Consider the following 27,238-nt stretch of genomic DNA (forward strand, 5'->3'; position numbering starts at 1 on the left):
GGGGGGGGGGGGCACATCTTTTCATAGCATATTGCTAGTTGTCCATGACATACAAGCAAGAAAATCTTAATCATCTTTACCGCGCAAAACGCATCAAACATAAATATGAGAATCAACACTTGATCCTTTTTTTTTTCTTGATAATGGCTAGGACGAACCGATACATGTTTGAACAACTCAAATATGATAAAGCGATTATAAAGGATATTAGAAAACATCACCTTCAGGAAAATGAGATGACGATATAATTCTGGATCCAAGGAAGGAAGGTCATTCAAATAGTTATACCTGAGCAGCAAAGTTACAAGAAGGAATCAAGTGAGTGAGGCCAAATATGCATGTCACAATGAGCTAGTGAAGAAATGACAAAATTGGTGGAAGTGTAGAACTAATTGTTAGACGTGAAAAGGCCCTCTAAAAATGACGTTTCAAGTTGATGTAAAGGTCTCTATCCAATTAGGTCGATATATCAATCTCCCATTCCATACCCCTCCAGCTAACCTGTCCATAGCATTTCAGCTAAAAAAATTCAAACATGCGTCACATATTTCATGTTATTGTTTTTTCTCATTTTCTTTGATAAGGGCATATGGCATTTTAACTCTTAACCAGAAAATACATTATTGATGTAAGACTCGGTTGCTTTAAGATCCTGAATATAATGATTGTTTTCCTTTCCCTTCTCAAAAGAACACAATCATTATATTCAGGATCTTAAAGCAACCGAGTCTTACATCAATAATGCATTTTCTGGTTAAGAGTTATAATACTATTTTGTGATGCTTTCTTTTAGATAATTACTACCTTGGAACTACCAAAGATTGTAAAGCTTTTAATAAAACAGCAAAAGCAATAATAAAATATTTGATAAAACATACAAAGCTTAGACATATTATCGCTCAATTAAAATAGTCAAACTTACTTGAATTGCATGAAGATTCAGAGAAACTACGTTTGCAAGAGTCATTGTATTAAAGTTTAACATAGATATCCCTAAATAACCGTAGGAATCTAAGAGAACAGCAAGAGAATGTCACATCAAAATCAATAATAAAGAGCAGCCTGGTGCACAAGGCATCCTGCGTTCATGTAGGGTCCGGGAAGGGCTACACCCCAAGGGGTGTAACGTAGACAACCTACCCTAATCAAAATCAATAGTGTTGATTAGCATTCTTCATGGAAATTTGATTAAATTTAGGAGATTGTTGATTAGCATGATTTCATGAGTTTTGATTTGATTTGATTTGGTTTGAAAGCCGGATTGATTGTATAGATTTATTTTATTTCATTAATTAGTATTAGGAGATTTTTATAGATTCTCTTGCTCATGGGATGTAAACACATAGAAATACAAGAAGCCTTTTCTTTTTCTTAAAATCTACGTCGTATCAGAGCCATTGTTGTCCTTTTGAGGTGATTTATCTCCCTCGCAGCACTCGGGTTCCATTTTTATCAAAAGGGGTCGAGTTTTCTTTCTCTTGGTGGTTGTTGTCTGCAACACAAACTCCTTCTGGTCAGTTTTGTTTTTGGAATTTTCTTTTCTATTGGGGTCGTTGGAACATTCCAAGCCTATCGCTACTAATTTTGGTTTTTCTGTTCACCGGTGTTAATGTTCCGTCAAGACAAATTTGGTTTCCAGCAATGCAGATTACTTTTTAAGCAATTTTCTTTAGATTAGCTTCTGAATGAGCAGAAATATGGAGACATTCAAGGAGACGGTTTCTAGAGAAATCTTGTCTTCGAATGAAATTTAGCTTCTCCGTCGCCTCTTAGCCAAACTTGATTCCGCTAATATTGCCACATCCAATCATGTGCAATCAGGTACTGCCTTTGCTGCTCACCTTAATTCTTGTATTGTTGATTCTTGTGCAAATAGACACATGACAGGCTCTTCTAAAGGCATTCAAAACTATTATCCGTGTCTCAAAGGAGATAATGTTAAAATAGCCAATGGTTCTTTAAACCTATCTCTAGAACATGTTTTGTTGTTTGTACTCCTGATATTAAACTATCATTCGTGGTGTTCCTGAGTTCCGTGTCAATCTTTTACCTGTTAGTGCCATCACCAAAGCTCTAAACTGTAAAATCGAGTTCTTTCCCGATAATTGTATTTTTCAGGATCTTCAAACAGGGAAAAAGATTGCAATGGTAGATTGCATGATGATTTTATATATCAGATGGAATTCAAAACTCTTGTCAAGCCTTTTTTTTTGGGGGGGAAAGTAAGGATTTCAACCAAGAAATAATACTGCCGCATAGACGGTTAGGACACCCATCATTCTTTGTTTTGAAAAAGTTATATCTCGATTTGTTTTCAAGGACTCGATTTGAATCTTTGTTCTCTGATGCGTGTGAATATGCCAAGCATACTTGAAACTCTTATCTTGTAAGTGATAATAGAAGCAGAACTCTGTTTACGACTATTCATACGGATGCATGGGTTCCTATCCAAACTATTTCTTTGTCGGGTAGTCAATGGTTCTTTACATTCATTGATTGTTGCACTAGGATGACTTGGAAATATTTGTTAAAAGCCAAAAGTGAAGTTTTCTCTTGTTTTCAGTCATTTCATAAGATGATTTGTACTCAGTTTGATGCAAAATAAAAATCTTAGGAATAGACAATGGCAGCGAATGCATCGATAAAAGATTTGGTGCTTATTTGGAGTCCAATGGGATAGTCCATCAGACTAGTTGTCCTTACACTAGTGCACAAAATGGGGTCGCTGAAAGTAAAAATAGGCATTTGTTAGAAGTAGCAAGATCTCTTATGTTCACGATACATCTACCAAAACGTTATTGGGGAAGCTATTCTAGCGGCTACTTATCTTATCAACAGAATGCCACTTAAACCCCTCAATTTTCAAACCTCGGGAAGCTTTAAAGGGTAAGAATGAATATATTGTTCCTCCAAAGGTGTTTGGGTGTGTTTGCTTTGTCCACACTAGGAATTCTAGGAAACTTGATCCTAGAGCTATAAAGTGTGTTTTCATTGGGTATTTTCGACACACAAAGGTTACAAATGTTATCATCCTCCCTTTAGGAGATCTTTTGTTAGCATGGATGTTACCTTCGAGAATCTGAGGCCTATTTGAGTACCTCATCACCTCTACCTAGTTTCACTAGTGGACCTCTTGATGACATTGTCACAAGGGAAAATGAAATTGGAGAAAGAATTCAAGGGGAGACTATTGGGTGTTTGGATAGACATGATTTGAAAACTTACTCAAAGAGAAATAGAGCAGAAGAAGCCATCATGCAATCAACTGAAGTTGAACCTTCTTCTACCGGTGAGTTATCTACATTTCCTAATGAGTTAGATATGCCTATTGCTCACAGAAAAGGAGTCAGATCTTGCACCACCAAACACCTTTTATCTAATTTTGTCTCCTATAATTTTTTGTCTCCCTTATAGAGCCTTTGCCTTGTCTATTTCTGCCGTATCTATTCCCCAGAATTGGAGGGAATCTTTTGCAAATCCTAAACATAAACAAGCAATGATTGAAGAAATGAAGGGCTTGTCAAAAAATGACACTTTGGAACTTGTCACTTCATCACCAGACAAGAATTTGGTTCGCTGCAAATGGGTCTTCACTGTGAAGCACAAAGCTGATGGCTCAATTGAAAGATTCAAAACAAGATTGGTGGTTAAGGGATTCACTCAAATTATGGAGTGGATTATCAGGAGACATTTGCCCCAGTTTCTAAGATGAACGCTATTAGAATTCTTTTGTCTTGTGCAGCTAATCTTGATGGGGACTTGCAACAGTTTGATGTGAAGAATGCATTTTGTCGTGGAGACTTAGAGGAAGAAGTTATTGGCACATGAATTTGGTTCATCACTGCTACAGTGGTACTGTGCATATACCACTACCACCATCGGATCCGAAACCCTTGTGCGACCACCCCAGAAATTCCAATCCCATCGGAACAGAAAAATCATTCACCGTGCGTCCTTTCGGTTGGCGACTCAAGATTAATTCGCGTTATCTCCTCATCGGTGAGCAGTGTTGTGAAAAGTGCTCGCTTCAGCGCTTAAAGCGCGAAGCAAAGCAGGGCGGGCACATGGCCGCTTCTGTGTTGTGAAGCGTAGCAGGTGATATGAAGCGTGCGCTTCTGCCAAAAAAGTGAGAAGCGAGTGCTTCACTATGTTAAGTGGCTGCCAACGTTACTTAAATAAAAAACTGTCTTTTTCCAAAACATCATCTAACAGCAGAGAAAAACAGCGACTAGCTCCTCCTCCTTCTTCTTCCTCTTTCACTGTTTCAGCCTCAAAATAGCAGCGAAATGCTGCCAAATCTTTTTTTTCCTTCAGTTCTTTTCTTATTCTCTTCTTCTTCTTCTTTTTCTTTCAATTTTTCCGTCTTAAATTGCAGCGAAATGCTACCCAATTTTTTTCTTACTTACTGGCTTCTTTTTTGTTTCAGTTCTTTGTTCTTACTGCCTATTTTTTTATTTCAATATTTATTTTAATATTTTTTTTAAAATTCCGCTTCACGCTTTAAGCGAAAAGGGGCTTGTCGCTTTTCCTCGCTTCACGCTCTTTACAACACTATCGGTACGTGTTGTGCGAAAACCAACACTATCATCTTGTTCGGAAATAGTCAATTGCTACGGTAGAAAGTCCCTCACGCGCTTCCACGTGCCGCCGGAACTAGGGTTCCGACGAGCTATAGTAACTTTTCCAGTACGTGTGAGCCACTCCAGCCACTTTTTGACAAAATTTCTTCTGGACAACTTACTCGTCCAGTGATTCCGAGCCTACCCATACAAGTTACATCAAATTCTGACAAATTTTATTTTCTCCGGCATGAACAGTGCACTTTTCCCGCGTGAACAGTGATTTCCCGGCATGAACAGTAATTCCCAGAAACGTTTCTATTTTCTGGTGGTGTTTTAAAACCTATTTTGTAGTGTGGAATTCGGCCTAGTCTCACTATTTTCAAAATTTCCCGGCGACCTTTCAGCCAACTTCTGTTTATCAGCAACCACCTGGTTTTGTTGCTCAAGGGGAGTATATTGGCCTTGTATGTCGAATGATCAGCTTGCAGATATTTTCACCAAGTCCCTCATTGGTACTCGTATTATTTACATATGTAACAAGCTTGGTACATATGGTTTGTATGCACCGGCTTGAGGAGGAGTGTTAGATAGTTATGTGCAAATAGTCCTAGTCCCATATGTAGTAGGAGTAGAATATGTATTACATATAGAGCTCATTGTATCTTTGTTAATAATTAGATTTTTCTCCCATGCATTCTCACAAAAACAATAGAAGAAAATAATGATTCATAAAAGACCAACTCCTTAATTCTATTTACAAAACTATCTTCACACTGTTATCCAAGAGGAATGTGGTTCATTACATAAAAAAGAAGAGAACAATAACCACAACTACATGGTATATTTCATGAAAGAATTTTCTGGGTCCATAGAGAATATAGACAATACTTCAGTGTCACTTGCATGAGCTATTGCATGAAATTTCATTAGTTTCTAGAGGATGCAGCTGCTCTCTTTTTTTCTTTTTTCTTTTTTTTTTTTTGGTTAAAAAAGGTTTGATTTTCTACTTTATTTTTTGGAAGGTTTATACATCAAGTCTTCCAGTAAATTTGCTCAATTTTAAGCCTTCATCATGCACTCTATCCATCATAAAGATGAGTACATTGCATATCGGAACCACTACAAAATAAATTAAATCACATAAGACTTTTCCTATAAGCTTACTTCTGCTTCAACTTGCTCAAAAAGAATGTCGCAAATGGAATATCAACGAGAATGCCTTCAAACATTGCCTACAACATCAGGAGAGGAAAAGAAAATAAAACATTTGCTGTCAAGATAAAAGCTTAAAGGCACAAAATGTAAATACCTTGAGAGAAGCAGATCTAAAGAAAAATGTCCTAGCTAAAGACCCATAAGCTCAGAAATAATGGGATATAAATGCTGCTAACAAAGAAATATATTACTAAATCATTGCATCTGAAGTTCTCTCTCTCCCTCCCCCTCTCCTTCTCTCTCTCTCTCTTGAATAATGTGCATCCATATTTCTCATAATATTTAATTGCGCATTTAACTTTATTGTAAATGATAACACAGAGCTGAAGCAGAACCAGTACAGATAGGTTAATCCCTTTCGTATTGGTTTTTGGAAGTTGAGCTGAACTTAAGTCTGGTGATGATAATGAAGAAATTTACTATCAAATATCATCATCAACAATTCTGGAATCTGAAATAAGTGCTAACAAAGCACCCATCCGTCATCAGAGAAACTGTTTTTATATGGAAGCAGCTTCCAAGATAATCACACAACTGCTTCTTCCTTTTTTTCTTTTTTTGGCTGGAGTCGTTAAATCACACAACTATATTCCAGTCTAAAACAAAAAGCTTTAACCAATGAAAAAGCATATCTCATTCAAGATGACAATTATTTGAGAAAGAGCTACATTTCGAGATGATAATCCTTCCTAAGCGTAATTCTGCACCAAAGCAAGTATTGTGCTTTGTTCAGAAAGAACATACAACAGCATGTCAGAAGTTGAGTCAATCACCAGTCATCATAGGTCATATGCTGAACAAGCATTACACAAGTGTCAATACCTTAGCAAGAACTGTCCCAAGAAAATGAAAATACTGGAGGTGTTGATCATGAGACATCCCAGATCCAGGATTTGGATAGAGTAGATGATCTGCAGTTTCCTGAAAACACAAGGGGAGGCAACATGTGAGAATGCGCGGAAAAAAATCAATTTTTTTTCAATGATACAATGAGTCCTATATAATATCCATATTCTGCTCTTACTACATATGGGACTAGGACATATTCTACTCCTACTACATATGGGACTATGACATATTTTACTCCTACTACATATGGGACTAGGATTATTTATACATAACTATCTAACACTCCCCTCAAGCTGGTGCATACAAATCATATGTGCCGACCTTGTTACATATGTAACTAATACGAGGACCAGAGGGACTTGGTGAAAATATCTGCAAGTTGATCATTCGACTTCACTACGAGTCATGCCAAACTCCTGGATAACTGTACTGAATCTACCACACCAGAATCGAGTAGACTGCTCTAGACCATAAAGTGACCGGCGCAAGCGACATACAGACATACAAGGTTACTAGACTCCCCCTGAGTAACAAAACCAGGTGGTTGATGATAAACAGAAGTTGGCCGAAAAGTCGCCGGAGAAATTTGAAAATAGTGAGACTAAGCCGAATTTCACACTATAAAATAGGTTCTAAAACACCACCAGAAAACAGAAACTTTTCTGAAAATCACTGTTCACACCAGAAAAATATAAATTGTCAGAATTAGATGTAATTTATATGGTAGGCTCGGAATCACAGGACGGGTAAGTTGTCCTGAAGAAGTTTTGTCAAAAAGTGGCCAGAATGGCTCACACGCGCCGAAAAATTCCAAAGTTCTCGGAATCTGTAGGAAATTATACTGGTGGACTTGGAATCACTCCACGAAACAACTGTCCTAAAGAAATTTTTGAATATTTTAGCTGCAAAGTGATCCACACGCCGGCGCGTGTCAGACGCGCTCGCCGAAACCCTAGTTCTGGCGGCACATGGAAGCGCGTGAGGGACTTTCTGCCAGAGCGATTGACTGGGGTTTTATCACCTGACTTTTCCGAACAAATTGGTAGTGTTGGTTTTCGCACAATACTTATCGATGAAGAGATAACACAAATAAATCTTGAGTCGTCAACTAGAAAAACAGCCGGTGAGTGACTTTTCTATTCCTATGGGACTGTGATTTCTGGGGTTTGGTCGCACAAGGTTTCGGATCTGATGTTGGTATTGGTATATGCACAATACGACTATAGCAATGATGAACCCTAGGAACAAGACGAAGTTGCCGGGAAATTGCACGGCGACCAGATCTTTCTTCCCGGATGCCGCTAGAATGAAGCACAGCGATAATTTTCACAGTGAAGCTCTGCTACCAAGTGAGAATGTGATACAATCCCACCTTTGAAGACTTATTTTAGAAGAAAACGTGAAAGAGGAAATAAGATTTGTGCAGCTTTGACCAAGTCCAATTTCTCTCCGGCATGAAGAAACTGTCCTGGGAAGAAACTGCCTCATTGATTATCTCCAGCAGTTACTAAATATTCCAACCTACTATCTAATTAGGATTTACAGTTTCTTAGTTATTTTAAACAATATGTATTCTATAAATATCTAGTCAGGATTAGTTTTAAGGCAATGAATGTTTGTCTAAATATTAGTATCCGGGAGTTTTGTCCACTCCATACGGACAGATTTGTTGGTTGTAAATTGTGTTTAAGATTTTTGCACAATCTATTGCCAATAGTAATTTCCTTCTCTTCTTAATTTCTCTGTCATAAATTTTCAGCATCTAACATTTTGGTATCAGAGCAGCAAGATCCGAAATGGTTAATACCAGGTCTTCTAGCATCCAAGATGACCCACCTAACGCAGATTCCATTGCGCAACAATTAACGACTATAGCATCAAAATTAAACACGATAGATACGTTGCCAGCCGAAGTTGCAACGCTGAAAGCCCAAACTGGCCACACCCAACAAGCGGAAACTAGTCATCAAAAGCGTAACGAAGGAAAATCCGGTTGGTTAGAAGAGGAAGAAGATGTTGACAGTCCATGGGGACCCAAGAGCACTTCCCGGAGGCCTCACACAAAAATGGAGTTTCCCAAATTTGAAGGAGGAGATCCTAGAGGATGGATTTTGAAGGCAGAAAAATACTCACTATTATCAGACTTCTGATGATCTCAAAGTCGACATTGCGGCTATGTATCTCGAAGGCGATGCTCTTGACTTGTTCTCTTGGATCAATCGTGAGCACACCTTGCTTTACTGGGAGGAACTAGTTAAAGCATTGTTGGAAAATTTTGGACCGGCTGAATTTCAAAATCTTGATGAGTATCTTTGTAACATAAGGCAAATAGGATCTGTTCAAGAATATCGGCAGGAATTTGCTAAGCGATCGTCAAGAGTCACAAACGGGCCAGATCACTGTCTCTTAGGTGTGTTTTTAAATGGATTAAAAAGGAGGAACTCAAATCTGATGTAAGAATTCACAAACCTAGAACAGTGTACAGAGCTATGAGTTTGGCTCTTGAATTTGAGCAAAAATCAGGCCCAAATCGCAGCACCAGAGGACCTAATTGGACCGCAACTAATAGATCCAACTCACAAACCTCATCTTCCTTCGCCAAAAATGTCCCAGGCAGCGCTTCTTCTTTCCCTGCAAATTACTATACCAGAAACCCCTTACCATCTAACCAAACAACAACCCAACCCCAACAAGCTCGAGTATGGGATGCTGAACGGAAAATCCAGATGGCTAAAGGACTGTGTTACCACTGTAATGAAAAATTCTCGCCGGGGCACAGATGCAAATTTCAGAATTTATCTCTAATGGAGATTGCTGATGAGGAACAAATAATTGGCGATGAGGTGGCTAATGCTGAAGTTGATGAAACACCGGAAGCTGATCTCGCTGAAATCTCTTTCCATGCAATTTTGGGGCATTCAGTTAGTGCTACAATGAAACTTCAAGGTTCAATCAACCAGCGACAGATTTTGATCCTTGCGGATAGCGGGTCAACACATAATTTTGTGGCTGAACCAGTTGTGGAGGAACTTAAAATTATAATAGACATTGTTCCAACATTCGGTGTCCAGATTGGAAATGGTGACATAATTCGCTGCAACAAAGTTTGCAAAAATGTGACAGTTCAGTTGCCGGGCTTAACCATTACGCAAGATTACTATCCTTTCTCCATCGGGGGTGCTGATTTGGTCTTTACTCTTTAGTATCAAATGGTTAGCTTCTCTCAACACTATTCAAGCCAATTGGAAGGACATGTTCATCATTTTCAACTGGCAGGGGAAACGTTACAAGTTGCAAGGAGTCAGGTCAGCTAACTCAGCAACAGCTTCACTTCAAGTTTACAACAAAATTTCAGAGACGCCAGGTAACCCGATTCAGATGCTTTTACAAGAATTCCAATCTGTGTTCAATGAGCCAACATCTCTTCCACCATTTAGGGCACATTCCCATGCTATTTCCCTATTATCAATTCTAAACCACCAAACATTAGACCATATCGTTACCCACATGCTCAAAAGACTGAAATTGAGAACCAAGTGGCTGCTTTACTGGAGTCTGGTTTTATTCGCCCAAGTTCAAGCCCTTTTGCTAGCCCAGTTCTGTTAGTCAAAAAGAAAGATGATTCTTGGAGATTTTGTGTTGATTATCGTGGCCTCAATAAGATAATTGTACCAGATAAATATCCAATACCCAATATTGATGAGTTACTCGATGAGTTACATGGAGCCTCTATTTTCTCAAAGATAGATCTTCGTTCAGGATACCACCAAATTCGTGTCCAGCCAACTGATATCCATAAAACGGCTTTCCGAACTCATTCAGGGCATTATGAATTTCTTGTAATGCCTTTCGGACTCACTAATGCTCCCGCCACTTTCCAATCTGCAATGAATGACCTTTTCAGACCTTATCTCAGAAAATTCATCTTGGTTTTCTTTGATGATATTTTAATCTATAGTCCTAACCTCCAGCAACACCAAAACCATCTCCAGATAGTTCTTCACCTCCTTTCCACAAATTCTTATTTTGCTAATCCTAAAAAGTGTCTGTTTGCGCAACCTCAGATTGGGTTTCTAGGTCATATGATCTCCAGAGAGGGAGTAGCCGTGGATCTAGAAAAAATATCTGCAGTCGTAGAGTGGCCTCTGCCAAAGAATGTGAAGGAACTTCGAGGTTTTCTGGGACTTACCGGTTATTACCGACGTTTTGTTAAGAACTATGGTATCATTGCTCGTCCCTTGACGGACTTGACCAAAAAGGATGCTTTCATATGGAATTCAAAAGCAGGAGAGGCTTTTCAGCATCTTAAAAGAGTCTTGACATCAGTATCTGTTCTTCGTCTACCCGATTTCACTCAACAATTTACTGTTGAATGTGATGCGTCAGCTGATGGTGTTGGTGCTATTCTACTACAACAAAGTCATCCTCTAGCCTATTTTAGTAAGGGTTTCTCTTTTTCTAATCGGATCAAATCTACTTATGATCGTGAGTTATTGGCTTTGGTTCTTGCATTACAAAAATGGAAACACTATCTTTTGGGTCGGCATTTTCTTGTCACAACTGATCATTGCAGCCTAAAATACCTCCTGAATCAAAGGGTAACCACTGCTGAACAGCAGCGTTTGTTGATGAAGCTTTTGCCATTTGATTTCACTATTGTCTATAAGGCGGGTAGTGAAAATAAAGGAGCTGATGCGCTGTCTCGCCGCCCTCAACATGCTGATTTTTTGACTCTAGCAATGCCCGTTTCATTAGATTTCAGCACTTTAAGGGAAGCACTTGAAGCTGATCCATATACCAAGCAGGTTTTAGCTGAACTTTCCGCTAACCCGTCCTCTCATTCAGATTTTTCACTGGCTGCCAACCATCTTTTCTATAAATCTCGATTGGTAATTCCTGATTACCCTGAGCTTAAAGCCAAGATTTTAGCTGAGGCGCATGATTCTCCAACAGGAGGCCACGGGGGATATTTGAAAACTCTCAAAAGAGTTTCTGCAAATTTTTTCTGGCCATGTTTGAAGCAAGATGTGAAGTTGTTTGTCCAGAATTGTTTGATTTGTCAGCAACATAAATATGAAACTTTGGCTCCAAGTGGTCTTTTGCAGCCTTTACCAGTTCCCAACCGAGTTTGGGAAGACATTTCCGTAGACTTTATTGTGGGGCTACCTTCATCAAATGGTTATGACACCATCCTTGTGGTAGTGGACAGGTTCAGCAAATATAGTCATTTTCTTGCCTTATCCCATCCATTCACTGCCAAAACAGTAGCTGCTTTGTTTTGTAGGGAAATTGTCCGGTTGCATGGTTTACCTCGCTCTATTCTTTCAGATCGTGATGTCATCTTCTTAAGTGCTTTTTGGCAGGAACTTTTTCGTCTTAGTCGTACACGTCTTCGTATGGGTACTTCTTACCATCCTCAATCCGATGGCCAAACGGAGGTAGTTAACCGGTGCCTTGAAGCCTATTTGCGTTGTTTTGTTCATGAAAAGCCTAAATCATGGTATCAATACCTAGCTTGGGCCGAGTATTCTTTCAACACGGGCTACCATTCATCAGCCAATATGACTCCCTTTCAAGTTGTGTATGGGAGGGAGCCACCACCATTGCATCCTTTTGTTCCTGGTGAGACTAAAATTGCTGATCTAGAAGCACAACTTTTGGCCCGTGACCAGATGTTAAAGTTACTGCATTCCAACCTCTTGAAAGCTCAATCTCGTATGAAATCACAAGCTGACTCCAAGCGACGTGATTTGTCTTTTAACGTGGGTGATGCTGTTCTACTCCGTCTGCAGCCTTATCGTCAGAAGAGTCTGGCCAAACGTCCTAATGAGAAGCTGTCTCCTCGTTTTTTTGGTCCATATAAAATTGTTCGCAAAATAGGTCCTGTTGCTTACGAACTGCAGCTTCCTCCTACAGCGAAGGTACATCCAATTTTTCATGTTCCCTTGCTTCGCCCTGCTCATGGCTATTCTGATATCCCATCACCTCCACCCTTGCCGCTTTCTGCTGATTTAGAATTCATGGTGGAGCCTGAAAAAGTTTTGTCGCACCGTTGGGTGAAAGGGTCTGGGATTCCAACTTTGGAATTACTCATTCAATCGCGTCATCGTCCGGTTGAAGAAGCTGGTTGGGAAGAATATGACTTAATTGCTGGTCAGTTTCCTTCCTTTCGCCTTGAGGACAAGGCGTCTTTTCAGAAGGGGTGCACTGATACAATCCCACCTTTGAAGACTTATTTTAGAAGAAAACGTGAAAGAGGAAATAAGATTTGTGCAGCTTTGACCAAGTCCAATTTCTCTCCAGCATGAAGAAACTGCCCTGGGAAGAAACTGCCTCATTGATTATCTCCAGCAGTTACTAAATATTCCAACCTACTATCTGATTAGGCTTTACAGTTTCTTAGTTATTTTAAACAATATGTATTCTATAAATATCTAGTCAGGATTAGTTTTAAGGCATTGAATGTTTGTCTAAATATTAGTATCTGGGAGTTTTGTCCACTCCATACGGACAGATTTGTTGGTTGTAAATTGTGTTTAAGATTCTTGCACAATCTATTGCCAATAGTAATTTCCTTCTCTTCTTAATTTCTCTGTCATAAATTTTCAGCATCTAACAGAATGCACGGGAGAAAAATCAATTTTCTTTAAATGATACAATGAGCCCTATATATAATACATATTCTACTCTTACTACATATGGGACTAGGACATATTCTACTCCAACTACATATGGGACTAGGACATATTCTACTCCTACTACATATGGACTAGGATTATTTACACATAACTATCTAACACAAGATAAGTAAGTTAATGAACAAAACGATAACATGAGTATAAATCAAACGTTTATTTCCACCATATTATCTGAGCAGATACTCTCCTCTTCATTTTCAATTTCCAATAGTGAGCCCAGGATAGACTAATTTGTGCAGGATTCTACCACTCAGCTATCCAAGTCAGATATAAGACATGTTTCAAAAAGATGGGCAAGGAGCGATTGAACTGGAAAGACGATGAAATTGCTATCGAGTCCTCAACGCGCTCAAAGCCCTAAGATTGATTTTAGAAATGGAGATGGGAATGGCTTGATAAGGTCCCTTTAGATCTAGGGATCCCAACAAGACAGGCCCAAGAGTAAATTTCTCAGTGACGTCAACTCAAGGAAGATTCAAGGAGGCATTCCTTTGCCTAATCCTGCTCCATCGGAGCCAAGAGCCCCGATACCCGATTACCTAACTCAATACTCATTTCCTTCCTGACTCGACAGGGATTGCAATCTCAAAAGAGGAAGCAACAATTGACCTTCCACAATAGGTAAATTTGGGCTGCTATACCAGCTAGTCTTCAGATAGATCATAAGCAAAAGACTATTCCCTTAAGTTCAAAACCCAACTGATGTCCTACTTGCGAGAAGATAGAGAATGGGTAAAACTGCTCCTCTCCCTAATCTAAACAGGCTAGCTATTCCAAAAATTAGGTTGGATGAGAAAATCCAAACGAGTCTGACCATAATAAGGCTCGATAAACCCTTTTTAACAAGAAAAACTAAAAAGAATCTAAACCATGTGAAATGATTCCAAATGACTATTCTAGGAGGTATAAAATGTCAGTGGTGAAATATATATACAATAGAAATTTATTGTAGCAGGCTGTAGTTGGAGTCTTATAAACAAACTATATCTCAATAACCCTCTAGAAGTTAACCATTCAATCCCAATTAATTGAGGCCAAAATCACATGTTGTATTTTGGTACAAATCAAACAGCCAACACAAAACTCGATTGGTTGAAACGGTAAAAATAAGCAACGGTGGCCTTAGCAAAATACAAAATCTTTGCAGAGAATTTTTACCACTAGCACAAGAAAAGAGAAATAGAAAAGAGCAGGACAGGAACCTAATTACCTAAGTAAAATTGCTCACATTTGTTTTCTTTTATTGAAAGTACCGAACACTTTAGCTGGAACCACAACTAGTTACGGGGCAAGAGGTCCAAGCATTAATATCTAACAACATTGATGAAATTAGCACCTTGAATAATCCATATTGTACATCAAAAGCTGCTCGAGTAATATTCTCCATGAAATCCTTGAATATCCCACCACCATCTATACCAGCTTCCTCAACTCCAAGTTCGTTAACGAAGGTTACACGTATCTGGAAACACAAGGTTAACCACAGGAATAGAAAGTATCTCTTCTGAGTAAAGTGTACGCACACACACGCATACTTGCACATATACATGCACGTCTATAATCAAATAGAAAGTGAACATAATCACACAGAGAGCAAATGCATTACCAGTCCTCGGAGATCCTCCTCCGACAATGCATTCAATTGGTTAAAAGCATCTTCCAGAATATGGTCTCTTCTAATTCTGAATCTATGCCTAGCAAAAAGACCCTGGCTCCCATTCCTCTCTCTTGCTGCAGCTAGCTGTGACTGCCAGATGATTTAAACAATGGGTTAGTTGAGCGGAGTGACATGCTATACAAGAAATTGACTAACTTCAATTGGCTCAATGTGCAACTCTTAACTTATACAAAGCTAACCAAAAAGAACAAAATAAGTCTAAGGGGAATGGAGCCACTCATTTTCCTATAATAGATATGAAGTCCAAAAGGAGTAAAACGGCAAGGCAAAAAAAGTGAAAATGACAAGACTTAAAAAGAGAAAATCAAAGAAGAACTGTGCAGATTTAATCACTCACAGTAAATATTTTGGCTCGGCTAGTAAATGGCACCAGGAATGGAGCTTGCTTTAGTATATCGTTGGCTCTAGTGTTCTCCGTCATTGCCTGAAAGATATTTCCAATTACTGCAACAAATTTATGAAAAAAGAACCTAACCAGAAGAAACCTACATTGCAAATTAGCAATTGCAAAACTATTACCTGAGATATGAAGTACTCATTTACACCATCTGCATGAAATTCGCTAGGAGGTGTAAATTGCCGTCTGTTGTTCCAATCTTGTAACTACAATAACTCTATGTTAGAACAGTAATTTAATATAATCTTTATATCTCAAAACTATAATTATTAAATAATTCAACTAAAGAAAAAATATTGCAGGAATCATGTTTGAAAGAGGGACTGTATATCTACCTGTGATAGGAGTTCAGATGCTACAACACTAACCCTATGCTGAAGGAACTCTAATGGATGCTTCTTCATAGCAAAGATATCAGTTGTTGATTTACCAAAGTTAACAGGCGCCATAGGATTCAGCCAGAGGAGCTGCCACAAGGCCTAAGTGTGTAAAGCATAGATGCATTAGTGCAGGAATGAGTCCTGATATAATATAACATGAGCCCTTATAGTCTCCTTTTATCAATTGCACACTTTGCACTCTCCAAGTAAAAGAAAAGTTGGATTTTAGCTTATGCAAGACCTTGAAATAGCATTTTAAAGCAAGACATGGTTCTACTAATCCAAAAATATAGAGCATTTTAAACAATCAAAATAACAAATACGGGCACTTCCAGCTACACCTAGGTCCAATTTCAGTTCAGTGGACCATAACACCAGATTTTGTTTTATCATAGTCTTCAGGTGCTAGCTCCAGATCATACTGTCCCAAATCCAGATAAAGGAGGATATTGTGGTAGGTTCAAAAACTAGCATTAAAATAGTCAAATCGTGATGAATACTAAAGTAATGAATGTGGTTGGTCATGCTCTCCAAGGCATCCGCTACATCGACACCCAAGTGTAGAGCTAAATGGGCAAAAGGTCTGTCACAAGGTTTCTAGGTGCTTTAATCTGTTGCTTCCGTATTCTTTACTTTATGAGCAAGCATTTCTCAAATCATGACCAAGGATAGAAGGAAAAACGTTTATCAGCACTAACTTCCTGTGGAAGTCTTGAACCGATGAACATATATGCTCATGCCTTAAATCACAAGTATAAATTGAGGTGGAGAGTGGAGAACATCCTTTCTTGTTCTTGGTTCATAAGGTAGATTAGCAGCCTGTAATTGCAAGCAAATACACTTTTTCACAGTATAAATTGAGGATTCTTTAAGTCTTCATCAATCACAGTGATAATGAATCCCCACCCTTGATTCTTAAACCAGCTGACCTGCTAATCTTATCATTGTTGTGTACTTGTGTTATGCTAATCCTATCATTGTTGTGCTTCCCATACCATCACGACAGTATTTTCCCATGCCGAGATGAAGAGACAACAATTTAAAAGTTCTTTTGATCAGTAAAACATATTAAGTCTTTTCTTTACCCGTTTATTGATTGTCTTATATAAGGTTTTACCTGTCTAAGGATAACAATCAAACATCTGATATCCTTCAGAGATAATGGCTTCTCCTGTTCATAGAACTCCTCATTATCGACAATCATAAGCATGTGCCTGATTCAGGATAGAGGAGAAGAAGTGTTATTTACTTGTGCACAGTCACAACTCACACCATACAAGACAGCTGTAGAAACCTTCCCCCAGATGATACAGGCTGAATATGTTGAAGCCATAAGCTCTTACTTGTAAACCGGGCAGAAAACAGCTAATGGTAGCAGCCATCCAGGAGCATCTGCTGGCAAATATGCTGATTGCTCTGACAGAGATGACCATTTCTGATTTTCATGACATTGCTTCATGAAGTTCCAAAGGACAGCAACTAGCTCTGTCCGATAGGCTAGTACAGTCATAATACGTTCAAGCGGCAAAATGTTGAAAGTCACATGAAGGAAAGCACAAACTGCACTAACAGCTGCCACATGTTTCTCATCAAGCTGGCCACTATGTAAACCATTGAGAGGTGAAAACCCTCCCAGTAAAACAGTAGTCTGTTCATTAAACATAAAATGTGACTCATAGTTCAAATGGAAAAAATCTTGACTGAACTAAAAGTGAACCTTAATGCTTAGCACTGTGAAAATTATGACTGCATACCAGCTGTAGAAGAAAACGTGGATCTATACCATTGATTATCTGTTGCTCCAAACCCAAATTCAGAACTTTTTCTGTTTGTTCATCATCAATGACCATATCATCCTCAGACACTGAAGAATCTGAAGAAAGTGTAATCAGCTCAAAATAAAATTAAAAGAATGGTGTTTACATTTTTTTTTTCTTTTGAAACCTCAAATATGTGCGAATTAGAACATCAACTGAACACATCTACCGAAGTAACTGAACTCAGGTGTAAATAATACAAGGGCATACTTTCTTTACTTCCCATATTTGATGATTGGAGAGAAGGGAGTGCTTCCAACAAAAAAGTCGCAACAGTTGCAAAATCAACAGCCTGTGAACAGGTATAAGAGGAAATTACTGTGAATGCTTAAGAAAATAAGCCAAGAAAACACATCCTATAAACAATTATTTACAAGAAACATTCTCCCAATTGAGCAAGTAATGATCAAGATCCAAACTCCCTTTTCCTTATTTGTGGCAATACATCAGTCATCATCAAGTATCTATCCAGTAATCTGATTCATCTCAACCAAGAGAACACTATCAATATGCAAATAGCAGAAATCACGCAAAATTGCTCCACATTTAAAGACACGATGGATACAACATTATAAAAGTTTAACTAAATCAGCAACATATCTTTTTACTAGAAAATGGACCTTGGACAAAACTCAACCCTAAAAGCTACTCATCAGGTGAGGAATGACCAAGACCATATAAGAAGACAACATTCCATTCTCACTACCAATGTACGGAATGTAACATCTCGCATGCCTTGGGCTGCACATTTGGAGTGTGAACTACATAACATGGGGGCCAAACATTGGGTAAACCAAGGAATGAGATGGCTTTGGCTTTGATACCACATGAAGCAAATGGACCTTTTATTATGACAAGGTAAATATTTTATTAATGAGTACCTAGAAAGTACTATGAAGGAATACAACAGCAATGATTCCTTACTTCAATAAATTGAAGGAATACAATAGGCCCAACAGAGCGTCTATGTCAGATACAATATTTTTCCTCTACCACAAAAAGAGGCTCCTCAAACATCTAAATTTAACATATAAAATGTGCTCATTTTTTCTATTGAAGAATATGTTGTTTCTCAACCAAATGGTTCTACAAAATGCAACAAGGCACTGCTTTCCGGTAGTGTCTACTTCCAATAACTGATGGTTGTTTATACCAACTACATAAGGTCTGTTTTATGCTTCCATGCATGACTCATTGAATCCCAAAAATACCAAGAAACATTGACAAGATCTGGCAAGTACAATTGCAGTGGAGGAGAGATGATAAACTGACTCATACGCCTCTTCACATAAAATCATCTGCTGCAAATGATAAGACCTCTTTTCTGCAGATTATGATGAGTTAGACAAGTACCATGAGTTGCAACCCAAGTGGAGGTGATGAAAATATACCTCGGGCCTAACTCAACCCTAAAAGCTAGCTCATGAGGTGAGGGATTGCCAATATCATATAAGGAGAAAATAACCATTCTCTCTACCAATGCGGGACACTTAACAACTAACACCTATTTTTGTCTCTTTCCAGAAATACAATCGATAAATACTACGCGCCAATCATCTATGTATCCTACTCAATACGAGCCTAATTCATTCAAAACTGGCAAGTTTTGCATTTTAAGGCAAATTAGGGGTCCTCAAAACTGGAGTTCTATAAATCTCAATTTATTCACTCAATGTAAGTGTAACAATAACAACTAATTAATCCCAACTAGCTGTCGTCGCCTACATGGATCTTTTGCTTTAATTGTGTTCTATCTTAGCTATATCGGTGTCGATTCCTAGAGAATCAGAGATTGTCAGTATTTTGCGATTCTAATTCAGGTCTAGCTCATCTTTTTAAGCACCTTCAATCACCACAGTACTGCAAGCAGAGACCAGGGAGGTCTACGTAGGACATCTACAAATCATCTCATGGTCCTTCTCTCATTTTATCATAAAATTGGGCTACTTGCCCACTAAGTCTGTGATGATCATTTCTAATCTTTCTAATCATTTCCAATTTTGTATAATTGCACATCCATATTAAAATACACATTTCTACTATATTCATCTTGTGGATATATTAGGTCATTAACATTCACTCACATATGACACCTTTGGTCTCACAATCGTTCTGTAGAACATCCTTTTCAACTAGCAATGGACCTCTGAAGCAATCATTATGTGCAAAAGTTTGATTTGGCAAAAGGGATGCTTACGAACATCACATATCCAATCATCCTCAAACACTAGAAATGATTTGTCAAATGCTAAGTGCCCAACAATGTGTACCTTGAAACTGATATTCAAATGTCGAGCCCTATCAAAACTCTTTGAGTCTCATTGTATACTCCCTCTGCTACAATTTATTAAGGTCAAATACATCGACAGCCCCTTAAAGTTGTTCACACTTTTCACTTAGATACTTTATCTTAAGTATGTTCCATTTAAACACTTTAACCAGACTTTTATTGTGTCATTCAGACACAATATGCTGACATGGCAAAGCAAGTGTCTCTCACATTTTTCAAGCGCGTGAAAATGATTTAAAAAACAAACCTTTCATACTTCTTGCCGGAAAATGAATATTTTTGCCGAAAAAAAATTCCGGTGGATCTTCGCAAAACCCTTTAGATCTGTAAGCTTTGCGATTAGACCTAATGGGTCGCAGGTTAATTTTGTTGGCACAAATTTATTCCGGCGAGGCAATGTCGAGTATGTGCTTAACTTGTTTAGTGCACTGGATAAACATACTGACACCCATAAATTTGTTCCTATTGCAGCAAATTAACAAGAAAACTTTTGAGTGTTCAAAGGTTGTTTTTGTTTGATTAGTCATTAAGAAGAAGGTATTTTTGGTTCTCTAATGCTGTGATGGGCGGGGTTTCGCGTCAAGATTCGATGCCGACAGGCGGTGATCGGCGGCAGCGGCCATGGCATTGTCGTCTTCTCTTTGCCCCATTTTACACATATCTAAGCCTCAATGATTTTCAGTAAATGATGGTCGCCCCTCTCTGTCATGTCCATGATTTCTCCATTATTAAAACCAAAGAAGAACAATAAAAGGAAAATATTGAACCATCTCAGCAGCACTCCTTTATCTCCGTAGAAAGGGGCTACTATGCTCTTTCTGCTTCTGCTTCTACTGTTAAAAAATGATTTGCACAAATAGCTACAGAAATTTTTTCTCCAGTCATTTTGGTTCCCGAACTCTCAGTAGTTCTAACCTAGAAAGGATGAATGAAGAAAAAAGAAGAAAAAAAACTAAATTTCTGGAGAAGAAGAAAGAGCTGGAAAAGCGATGGCCAGAAATTGATTTTTCTGGCCAGGAGGAATCATTGGGGAAGATGACGACAGTGGGGTGGGGTTCTCGTTTCAATTTTTTTTAATTTGATTAAATCCACATGTCCTCGGCTTATTCGTTACTGTGGTGTGTGAATTACACGCACCTTTTGTGTCTGGCTGCTTACGAATTTTGTGTCTAAACGACACAATAAAGGCCTGGTTAAAGTATTCAAATGGAACAGAGTTAAGATAAAGTGTCTAAGTGAAAAGTGTGGATAACTTTAAGGGCTTGTCGATGTATTTGGCCATTTATTAACCTTATTTCCCTATAAATCCATCTAATGAAGACTGAATGCATGAACCATATTTACTTGACCCAAATTTTCACACATTCTCTAGTTTACCCTTACCTTGGCCTTAACAGAAATCCATCCACAAACAAACACCCCCAAACGCTTATGCCTCTTAGAGTAAAAATAAACATTTTTTACATGTTTTCGTTCCAAACAACCTGCCATCTTTCATAGAACTATTACTTCATTAACTCAAGTTTTCACAAATAGGCTACATTACCCTAACTTGGCTTTGACATGATTTTTATTTTTTGTAAGGTAAATAATTTTATTAATGAAAGGAAAATCTCCCATATACAAGAAGAGTACCAAAAAAGTAAAGAGTTTTTCTTTGTTCTCGAAATCCGAATGGTGCCACATAAATTGGGACGGAGGGAGTATAATTTATTAATCTATGATGAAAGTTCCCCTATACAAGAAGTACACCAGAAAATAGTCATAGAGAAAAATATGGTTCTATTCAAAGTACATCCAATCTTCAACACATACTGGAACCACGTGGGTGCACTAAAAGGTACTATAGAAATAAGAGGCTATTCTTCATATGTAGAAAATCAGATTCTCCACACCAATCTGTGAGTATAGAAGCTAATAATGTTGTACTTCCCAATCTTATTTGTTATGTTGCCACTGAAGCCTTCCCACCCTTCATGATGTTTCTCCATACACCATGGCCAAAATGTACTGTAACATTCGTAGCCCTTCATCCCTTGTCCACAAGTCCATATTTTTGTGCTCACTTCTATCCATGGAGCCTAGTCCTCAGTCCCAGATCTCCACAGTCATTTCACAGTAACGCCCTATTGAATACTCTAAGCTCCTCCAACCCAGCTCCTCCCTATTTGTCGAGGAAGTTAGAATCGTCAAACTTAATGGATGGTTCTTTCTAGAATCATTTACTATGTCCTATAGAAAATTACTTTGGAGCCTTTCCAACCTCCCAGTCACCTGGTTGGTGCTTGCAAAAGTGACATGCAATACGTAGAGACAGTGTACTCTCTATTTCTTTCCGCCATACAAACAAGTATCACTTTTGCCATCCAACTAGCCTCTCAAACTCCTTTTATGATCAAATTCCATGTTGCTTGATCCTTATTTGAGGCCCCCAAATGGCAACCCGTGGTAGATAGAGGAAGAGCACCAACCTTGGAATTGAGTACCTGTGCTATCTTCTTCTTGTTGTTCAGCTTTCCACGGAATGATCTCACATATCCTGAAGTTTGATCTCAAGTCCTAACACTACTTGTAACCACAGGAGAATCTGTCACAAGTATGTTGGCTGGTTTGCATAGGCATCAGAAAAACTAATGCATCATTAAAAAAAGGAGGTGAGAGATCTTCACACAATTTTTGTCCCTCGATCGATGCAGAGAAACCCTCTACCAGCCTCCTGCTGCAGCATTGGCTATCATCTTGCAGATTCAATCACCAGAATAAAAAGCATGGCAGATGACACCCTTGAAATGATATATTTCCATAAAACAAATCCCCTCCTCTGATTACCTCTCAAATTTAGTTCCTTCAAAAGATCTGTCACCAACCCCAATCTTGTCAAATCATATATGGAGTACTTCCTTAATCTCCAAGGCCAATTGAATTAGCACAAATAAAATGCGAGAGAGGAAGCATCATATGGAATGAAATTCAGGATTGCTAATCCATGAGAGTTCATTCCTTGATAGAAAGATTTTAAGTTTTTCATGCAACTGGAGTAGTAGGTTCCAAACAATAATGACAAAAGTCATAAAACTTGGACCACAGAAATATATAACATCTATTTTTTATTGAGTAAAACTAATGGCATGTCTTTACCATAGTGAATGATTCTGGCAGGGCAAAAGCTAGCCTAGCAACTTCGAGTAGATTCCCTAGAAGGATAGCATAGCCAGGAAGATCAATCTCTATATCAGGAGGGAGGACATTAACATGCTCTTTCATGCATAATGCCATCTGATGAAAATAATGACGACTCACTGATGGACTTGCAAAGACCTGCATAATGAAATGAAACCAGCTGAATAAGCCTTCGGGAAATATAAAGCAAACACTAACAAATAAAAAAAGCTCCCCAAAAGCATAAATCTGAAGCTTCCAAATGAAGATGAACAACAATATGGCACAGATATCAGCAGATGATTCATGCAGAACCGTCACTTGAACTAGCACAGAGCAACAAGATACTTGGTCAGTAAAGGATTATTCCTTGATCCGGTCCTCCATACAAATAACCATGTTCCGGTGGAACAGTATATCCATTTACCTCTTTTAGGTGAGGGAAAAACCGCCATAAAAATGGAATTGTAAGAATCTGGGAAGGGAAGGAACACCGTGGGTCAACACTTGCACAAGAACAAGTGCTTTGACCAACATGAGGTATAATCAGTCCAAGCACACGCTCGAATGAAGATACAACCCTGTTGGAAGCTGGAAAGTTTCTTTCCTGCAAAAATTAAACTGCATGCTGTCACTCTTCAGCTTTAATAAATACCAAGTCAATGAGATATTTGTATTCTCGAAAGACCAGTATACCAAAACAGAGAAACAAGTGAATATGTCATATAAAAACAATTTTATCTAATTTATATGATCTTCCATCCGAAGAAAATATTATGTCTATGTATATTGCCAAGCTCCTAAGCTCAAAGAAGTATTGGAATCATAGGATTGTAGAGTGTCGTATGAAAGCTCCGCTTTTTAACATTAGCCAGGATTATTAGAAATCTCCGTGAAAAAATCACAAGCTTGTCACACACACCATCACCTTGTATGATATACTTTTTAGCTCCCAAGAGTAGAAGAGCACTTTAAAGCAATAAAGCTAGTTAACAAAAATTTGAAATTGATCCACAATTACAAACAACTTGGAGTTTGTGATCACTTCCCTGAAAATACACTTGAATAACTCGTTGTTGAAGATTACATAAGTTGTAAAATAATTCAACTAAATAGCTCTTGTATTTATAGGAGCAACCTTGCCAATCAGAATGATTTCCCTAAATAAGGAATATATATTTCTTTGAAGAAGATAGGTGACACTGCTGCAAGCCCAGGGAAACCTTAAATCAATCAGCAACGTTACTGCATCCAACAAGAGGATTGCTGATGTGCAGGACTTCTCGGATTCCATAAATTGTTGATCTCTCAACTTATTCCTGCCCAGACATAGCTCATATGAGTAAAAGTAAGACACGATAGCACTTAATTAGCATTCCAATTGGACTTTGTCCCATAAAAACTGGTACCTTACAGGTGTTAGATAAAATAACTTCTTTCAGAAAATAACACTATGAATGAGTAATCATAGTTCTATAACTGGTATAGCAGGACTATCAAAATAAATGCCTGCCACAGAAGACAACTTCATCAAAGCTTATCAAATTTCAAGATTTAGCAAAGGAAGACTCCTACACCTCCACAATAAAAAATTCAAAGCCAGCAACTAGGGAGTATGTTATCAGAGTGGTCATGCTTATGGAAAGATGAAAGACATCATGAAAGAGCATACAAGATAGGAAACAATTACTGTATCAGAGTTTTCCTCCTAGAATAGCTACCAACTATTTTAGGGAAGAAAAGAAAGTGGAAAGAGAATACATGTTAAAATGAATCAACCATAGAAGCTTTATAGCACTGTTGCCAGCATTATAATGATATTGTTAACCAGATCGCTAATGTTAAATATAAATAGTGACATGCAATAATTCTTGCAACCCAGTGGATTTTCACACGGTTCCTTTATAAGGTTCAAATCAGTTTGCTTCAAGGGGACAATAATCTTTAGGATAGTGAAGGTGAAGGTCCAAATGGTCTTTCAACAGAACACACATAGGCACATAGCACAGAAAAAACATGAAATTCCCAAATAAAGAAGACTAATAAATAGCAATATAAAGATCTGGAATCCAGGTCCAATACGATCCAAAAGAGGTACACTGAAAGTACTTAATAAAACAAAAATAACATGAAAGAATCGATTAAGACCTTCTTAAACATTGTATATTTGCTTTAAAATAGCTTGGTTTTAAGCCTTAAGATAAGGTCAAATAACTCTCCTTCTCTGTGTTCAACAGAGACAAAAGTAACAAGTAACCATATGAAGTTCAGAAGATTCATATGGGAAAGTAAAGCAAGAAGATATGAAGTAAGGTCTTGAGTTAACCTGTTTCCATAAACAGCCCGAATACAAGCATGAACAAATTTCTTTAGTCTGTATCTCACCAAGCCAAGATCGGAGGCACAGTCCATACCAGCAAAGAGGCTAACAACGTCCCCTGTAAAATTCTGCACACTATTAATGCTAGTGACAAGTTTCTAATATGCAAAACTCAAGATGTGAATAACAGAAACAAAGGAATAACGGGTAACGAGGATCACACAGATTTTCTAATTGGAGAACAAAGAATTAGTTTTTGTAAGTATGAAACTAAGCTAAGATGCTCTCAAACACGATAATTGAGGCATAACACTTGCAAATCCTACAGTTTACAGGGAAATTCTGGCGATTTCAACAGCAGAGGGCATAGTTTCTCCTCAATCAATTTTCGGTGATTGATCAGAAACTCATTTTTTGTGTTAACAATAACATAGGTGATGACAGGATTTATTATCACGTTGGTGTTTAATCTTATGACATTACGAAAATTAGTTCGAGGTCCAAAATATGGTTTGAATGGGTTGAACGCAGTATTGTCAAACGCTCATTAAGGCGCACTTAAGCCTTGAAGCTCAGAAAAGCTCAAGAAGGGCGCTTTACCTCGCTTAAGTTGTGCTTCAGTGTAAGGCAAGCACTAAGGCGTGGACCTCATAGCCCATGAGTTCTCTGTTGAATCAAGCGGTAGTAAACAACTAGTCTATATTATTATAAAAGCATGAATACAATGTCGGTTTACAAAAATAACCTTATAATATTAAGAACAATAACTTATAATAAAAGGACATAACCGAAATTCTAAATATTAGCCTTATAATCCTATTAGTTTTAGGACATAATACTACACATTAGGAATCCTATTAGTATAATTACTTTCAGGCGTAGACATAAAATACTAGATGTTAACAAGTAAACCTAATACTTTAGGAACACATAGGTTTCTATTAGTAATCCTATACTTTTAGAATATACTTACTAAAAAATTTGACCGAAAATTTTGATAAAAATGGTACTTATTTTGGAGAGCTAAGATATTTATTATTTGGCCGATTTACGATAAAAATGCGTTATTTTGAATAGTAAATGAGGTAAAGTTTTCCTGTGAAGAGGAAGTAGAAATATGCAGTGTCTCATAGAAGCAAAAAAAAAAAAAAATTATTCTTAGGACTAATATATCCTTATCAAAATTTATGTTATTCAAATTATTCCTCTATCTATATCTATATCTATATTTATTATAAAAGCATGAATAAAGTGTTGGTTTACAAATAACCTTTCAATATTAAACATAATAACTCACAATAAAAAGATATAACCGCATTCTAGACATTAGCCTTGTAATGCTATTAGTTTTGAGGACATAATACTACATGTGAGGATACTTTCGTGATTATAACATATTTTTTAGCCATGTAATCCTATTACTTTTGGGATATACTTCTTAAAAATTTCTATTACTAATTTAATTATATGAAAATGTATTATATATTGTCCAAAATTCATATAGAAACAAGAGATCTTATATTATAAGCAGGAATACAATATTGATAGACTAATAGACCTATATTATACAGAAGAACTCATAGGAAATGACATAATTGTAATAAACTTATTTTTTGGACGACAATAACTTCTATGTTAATTTTTTTTTAATATTTAACATTTTAAAATTAATATAATCTTGAATATTGAAAAAAATTCCCATGATAATATATTATTCTATTATATTTGAACTACTTTCCTAATCAAATAATATTTATTATTATTAATTTTCGTGTCATATTAAAAAATATACTCAATTATTAAAGAACAACTAAAAAAATATTTTAAGAATATAAATGTGTGAGAAAGAGACAGAGAAGGTTGGTAAAAGTCA

The 27,238-nt window shown here is 37.5% G+C and overlaps 1 protein-coding gene across 1 annotated transcript in view; it reads right to left on the minus strand.

The window, feature by feature from the left end:
• LOC109211957 (E3 ubiquitin-protein ligase UPL6) overlaps positions 1-27,238 on the minus strand; it is a 60,462-nt gene that overhangs the window by 17,012 nt on the left and 16,212 nt on the right. Inside the window, exons 6-21 of the mRNA XM_019375559.1 lie at positions 25,372-25,483; positions 24,184-24,364; positions 23,473-23,652; positions 23,025-23,204; positions 17,807-17,888; positions 17,534-17,652; positions 17,123-17,427; positions 16,897-16,993; positions 15,735-15,878; positions 15,522-15,605; positions 15,340-15,426; positions 14,931-15,071; positions 14,661-14,786; positions 6,600-6,698; positions 5,727-5,794; positions 222-288 (exon numbers count right to left, since the gene is read on the minus strand). Of these exons, the coding sequence (XP_019231104.1) occupies positions 222-288; positions 5,727-5,794; positions 6,600-6,698; positions 14,661-14,786; positions 14,931-15,071; positions 15,340-15,426; positions 15,522-15,605; positions 15,735-15,878; positions 16,897-16,993; positions 17,123-17,427; positions 17,534-17,652; positions 17,807-17,888; positions 23,025-23,204; positions 23,473-23,652; positions 24,184-24,364; positions 25,372-25,483 (2,072 nt within the window). The remainder of the gene's footprint in view (positions 1-221; positions 289-5,726; positions 5,795-6,599; positions 6,699-14,660; positions 14,787-14,930; positions 15,072-15,339; positions 15,427-15,521; positions 15,606-15,734; positions 15,879-16,896; positions 16,994-17,122; positions 17,428-17,533; positions 17,653-17,806; positions 17,889-23,024; positions 23,205-23,472; positions 23,653-24,183; positions 24,365-25,371; positions 25,484-27,238) is intronic.

This window comes from Nicotiana attenuata, unplaced genomic scaffold (assembly GCF_001879085.1).
Source record: "Nicotiana attenuata strain UT unplaced genomic scaffold, NIATTr2, whole genome shotgun sequence".
NCBI lineage: Eukaryota > Viridiplantae > Streptophyta > Magnoliopsida > Solanales > Solanaceae > Nicotiana > Nicotiana attenuata.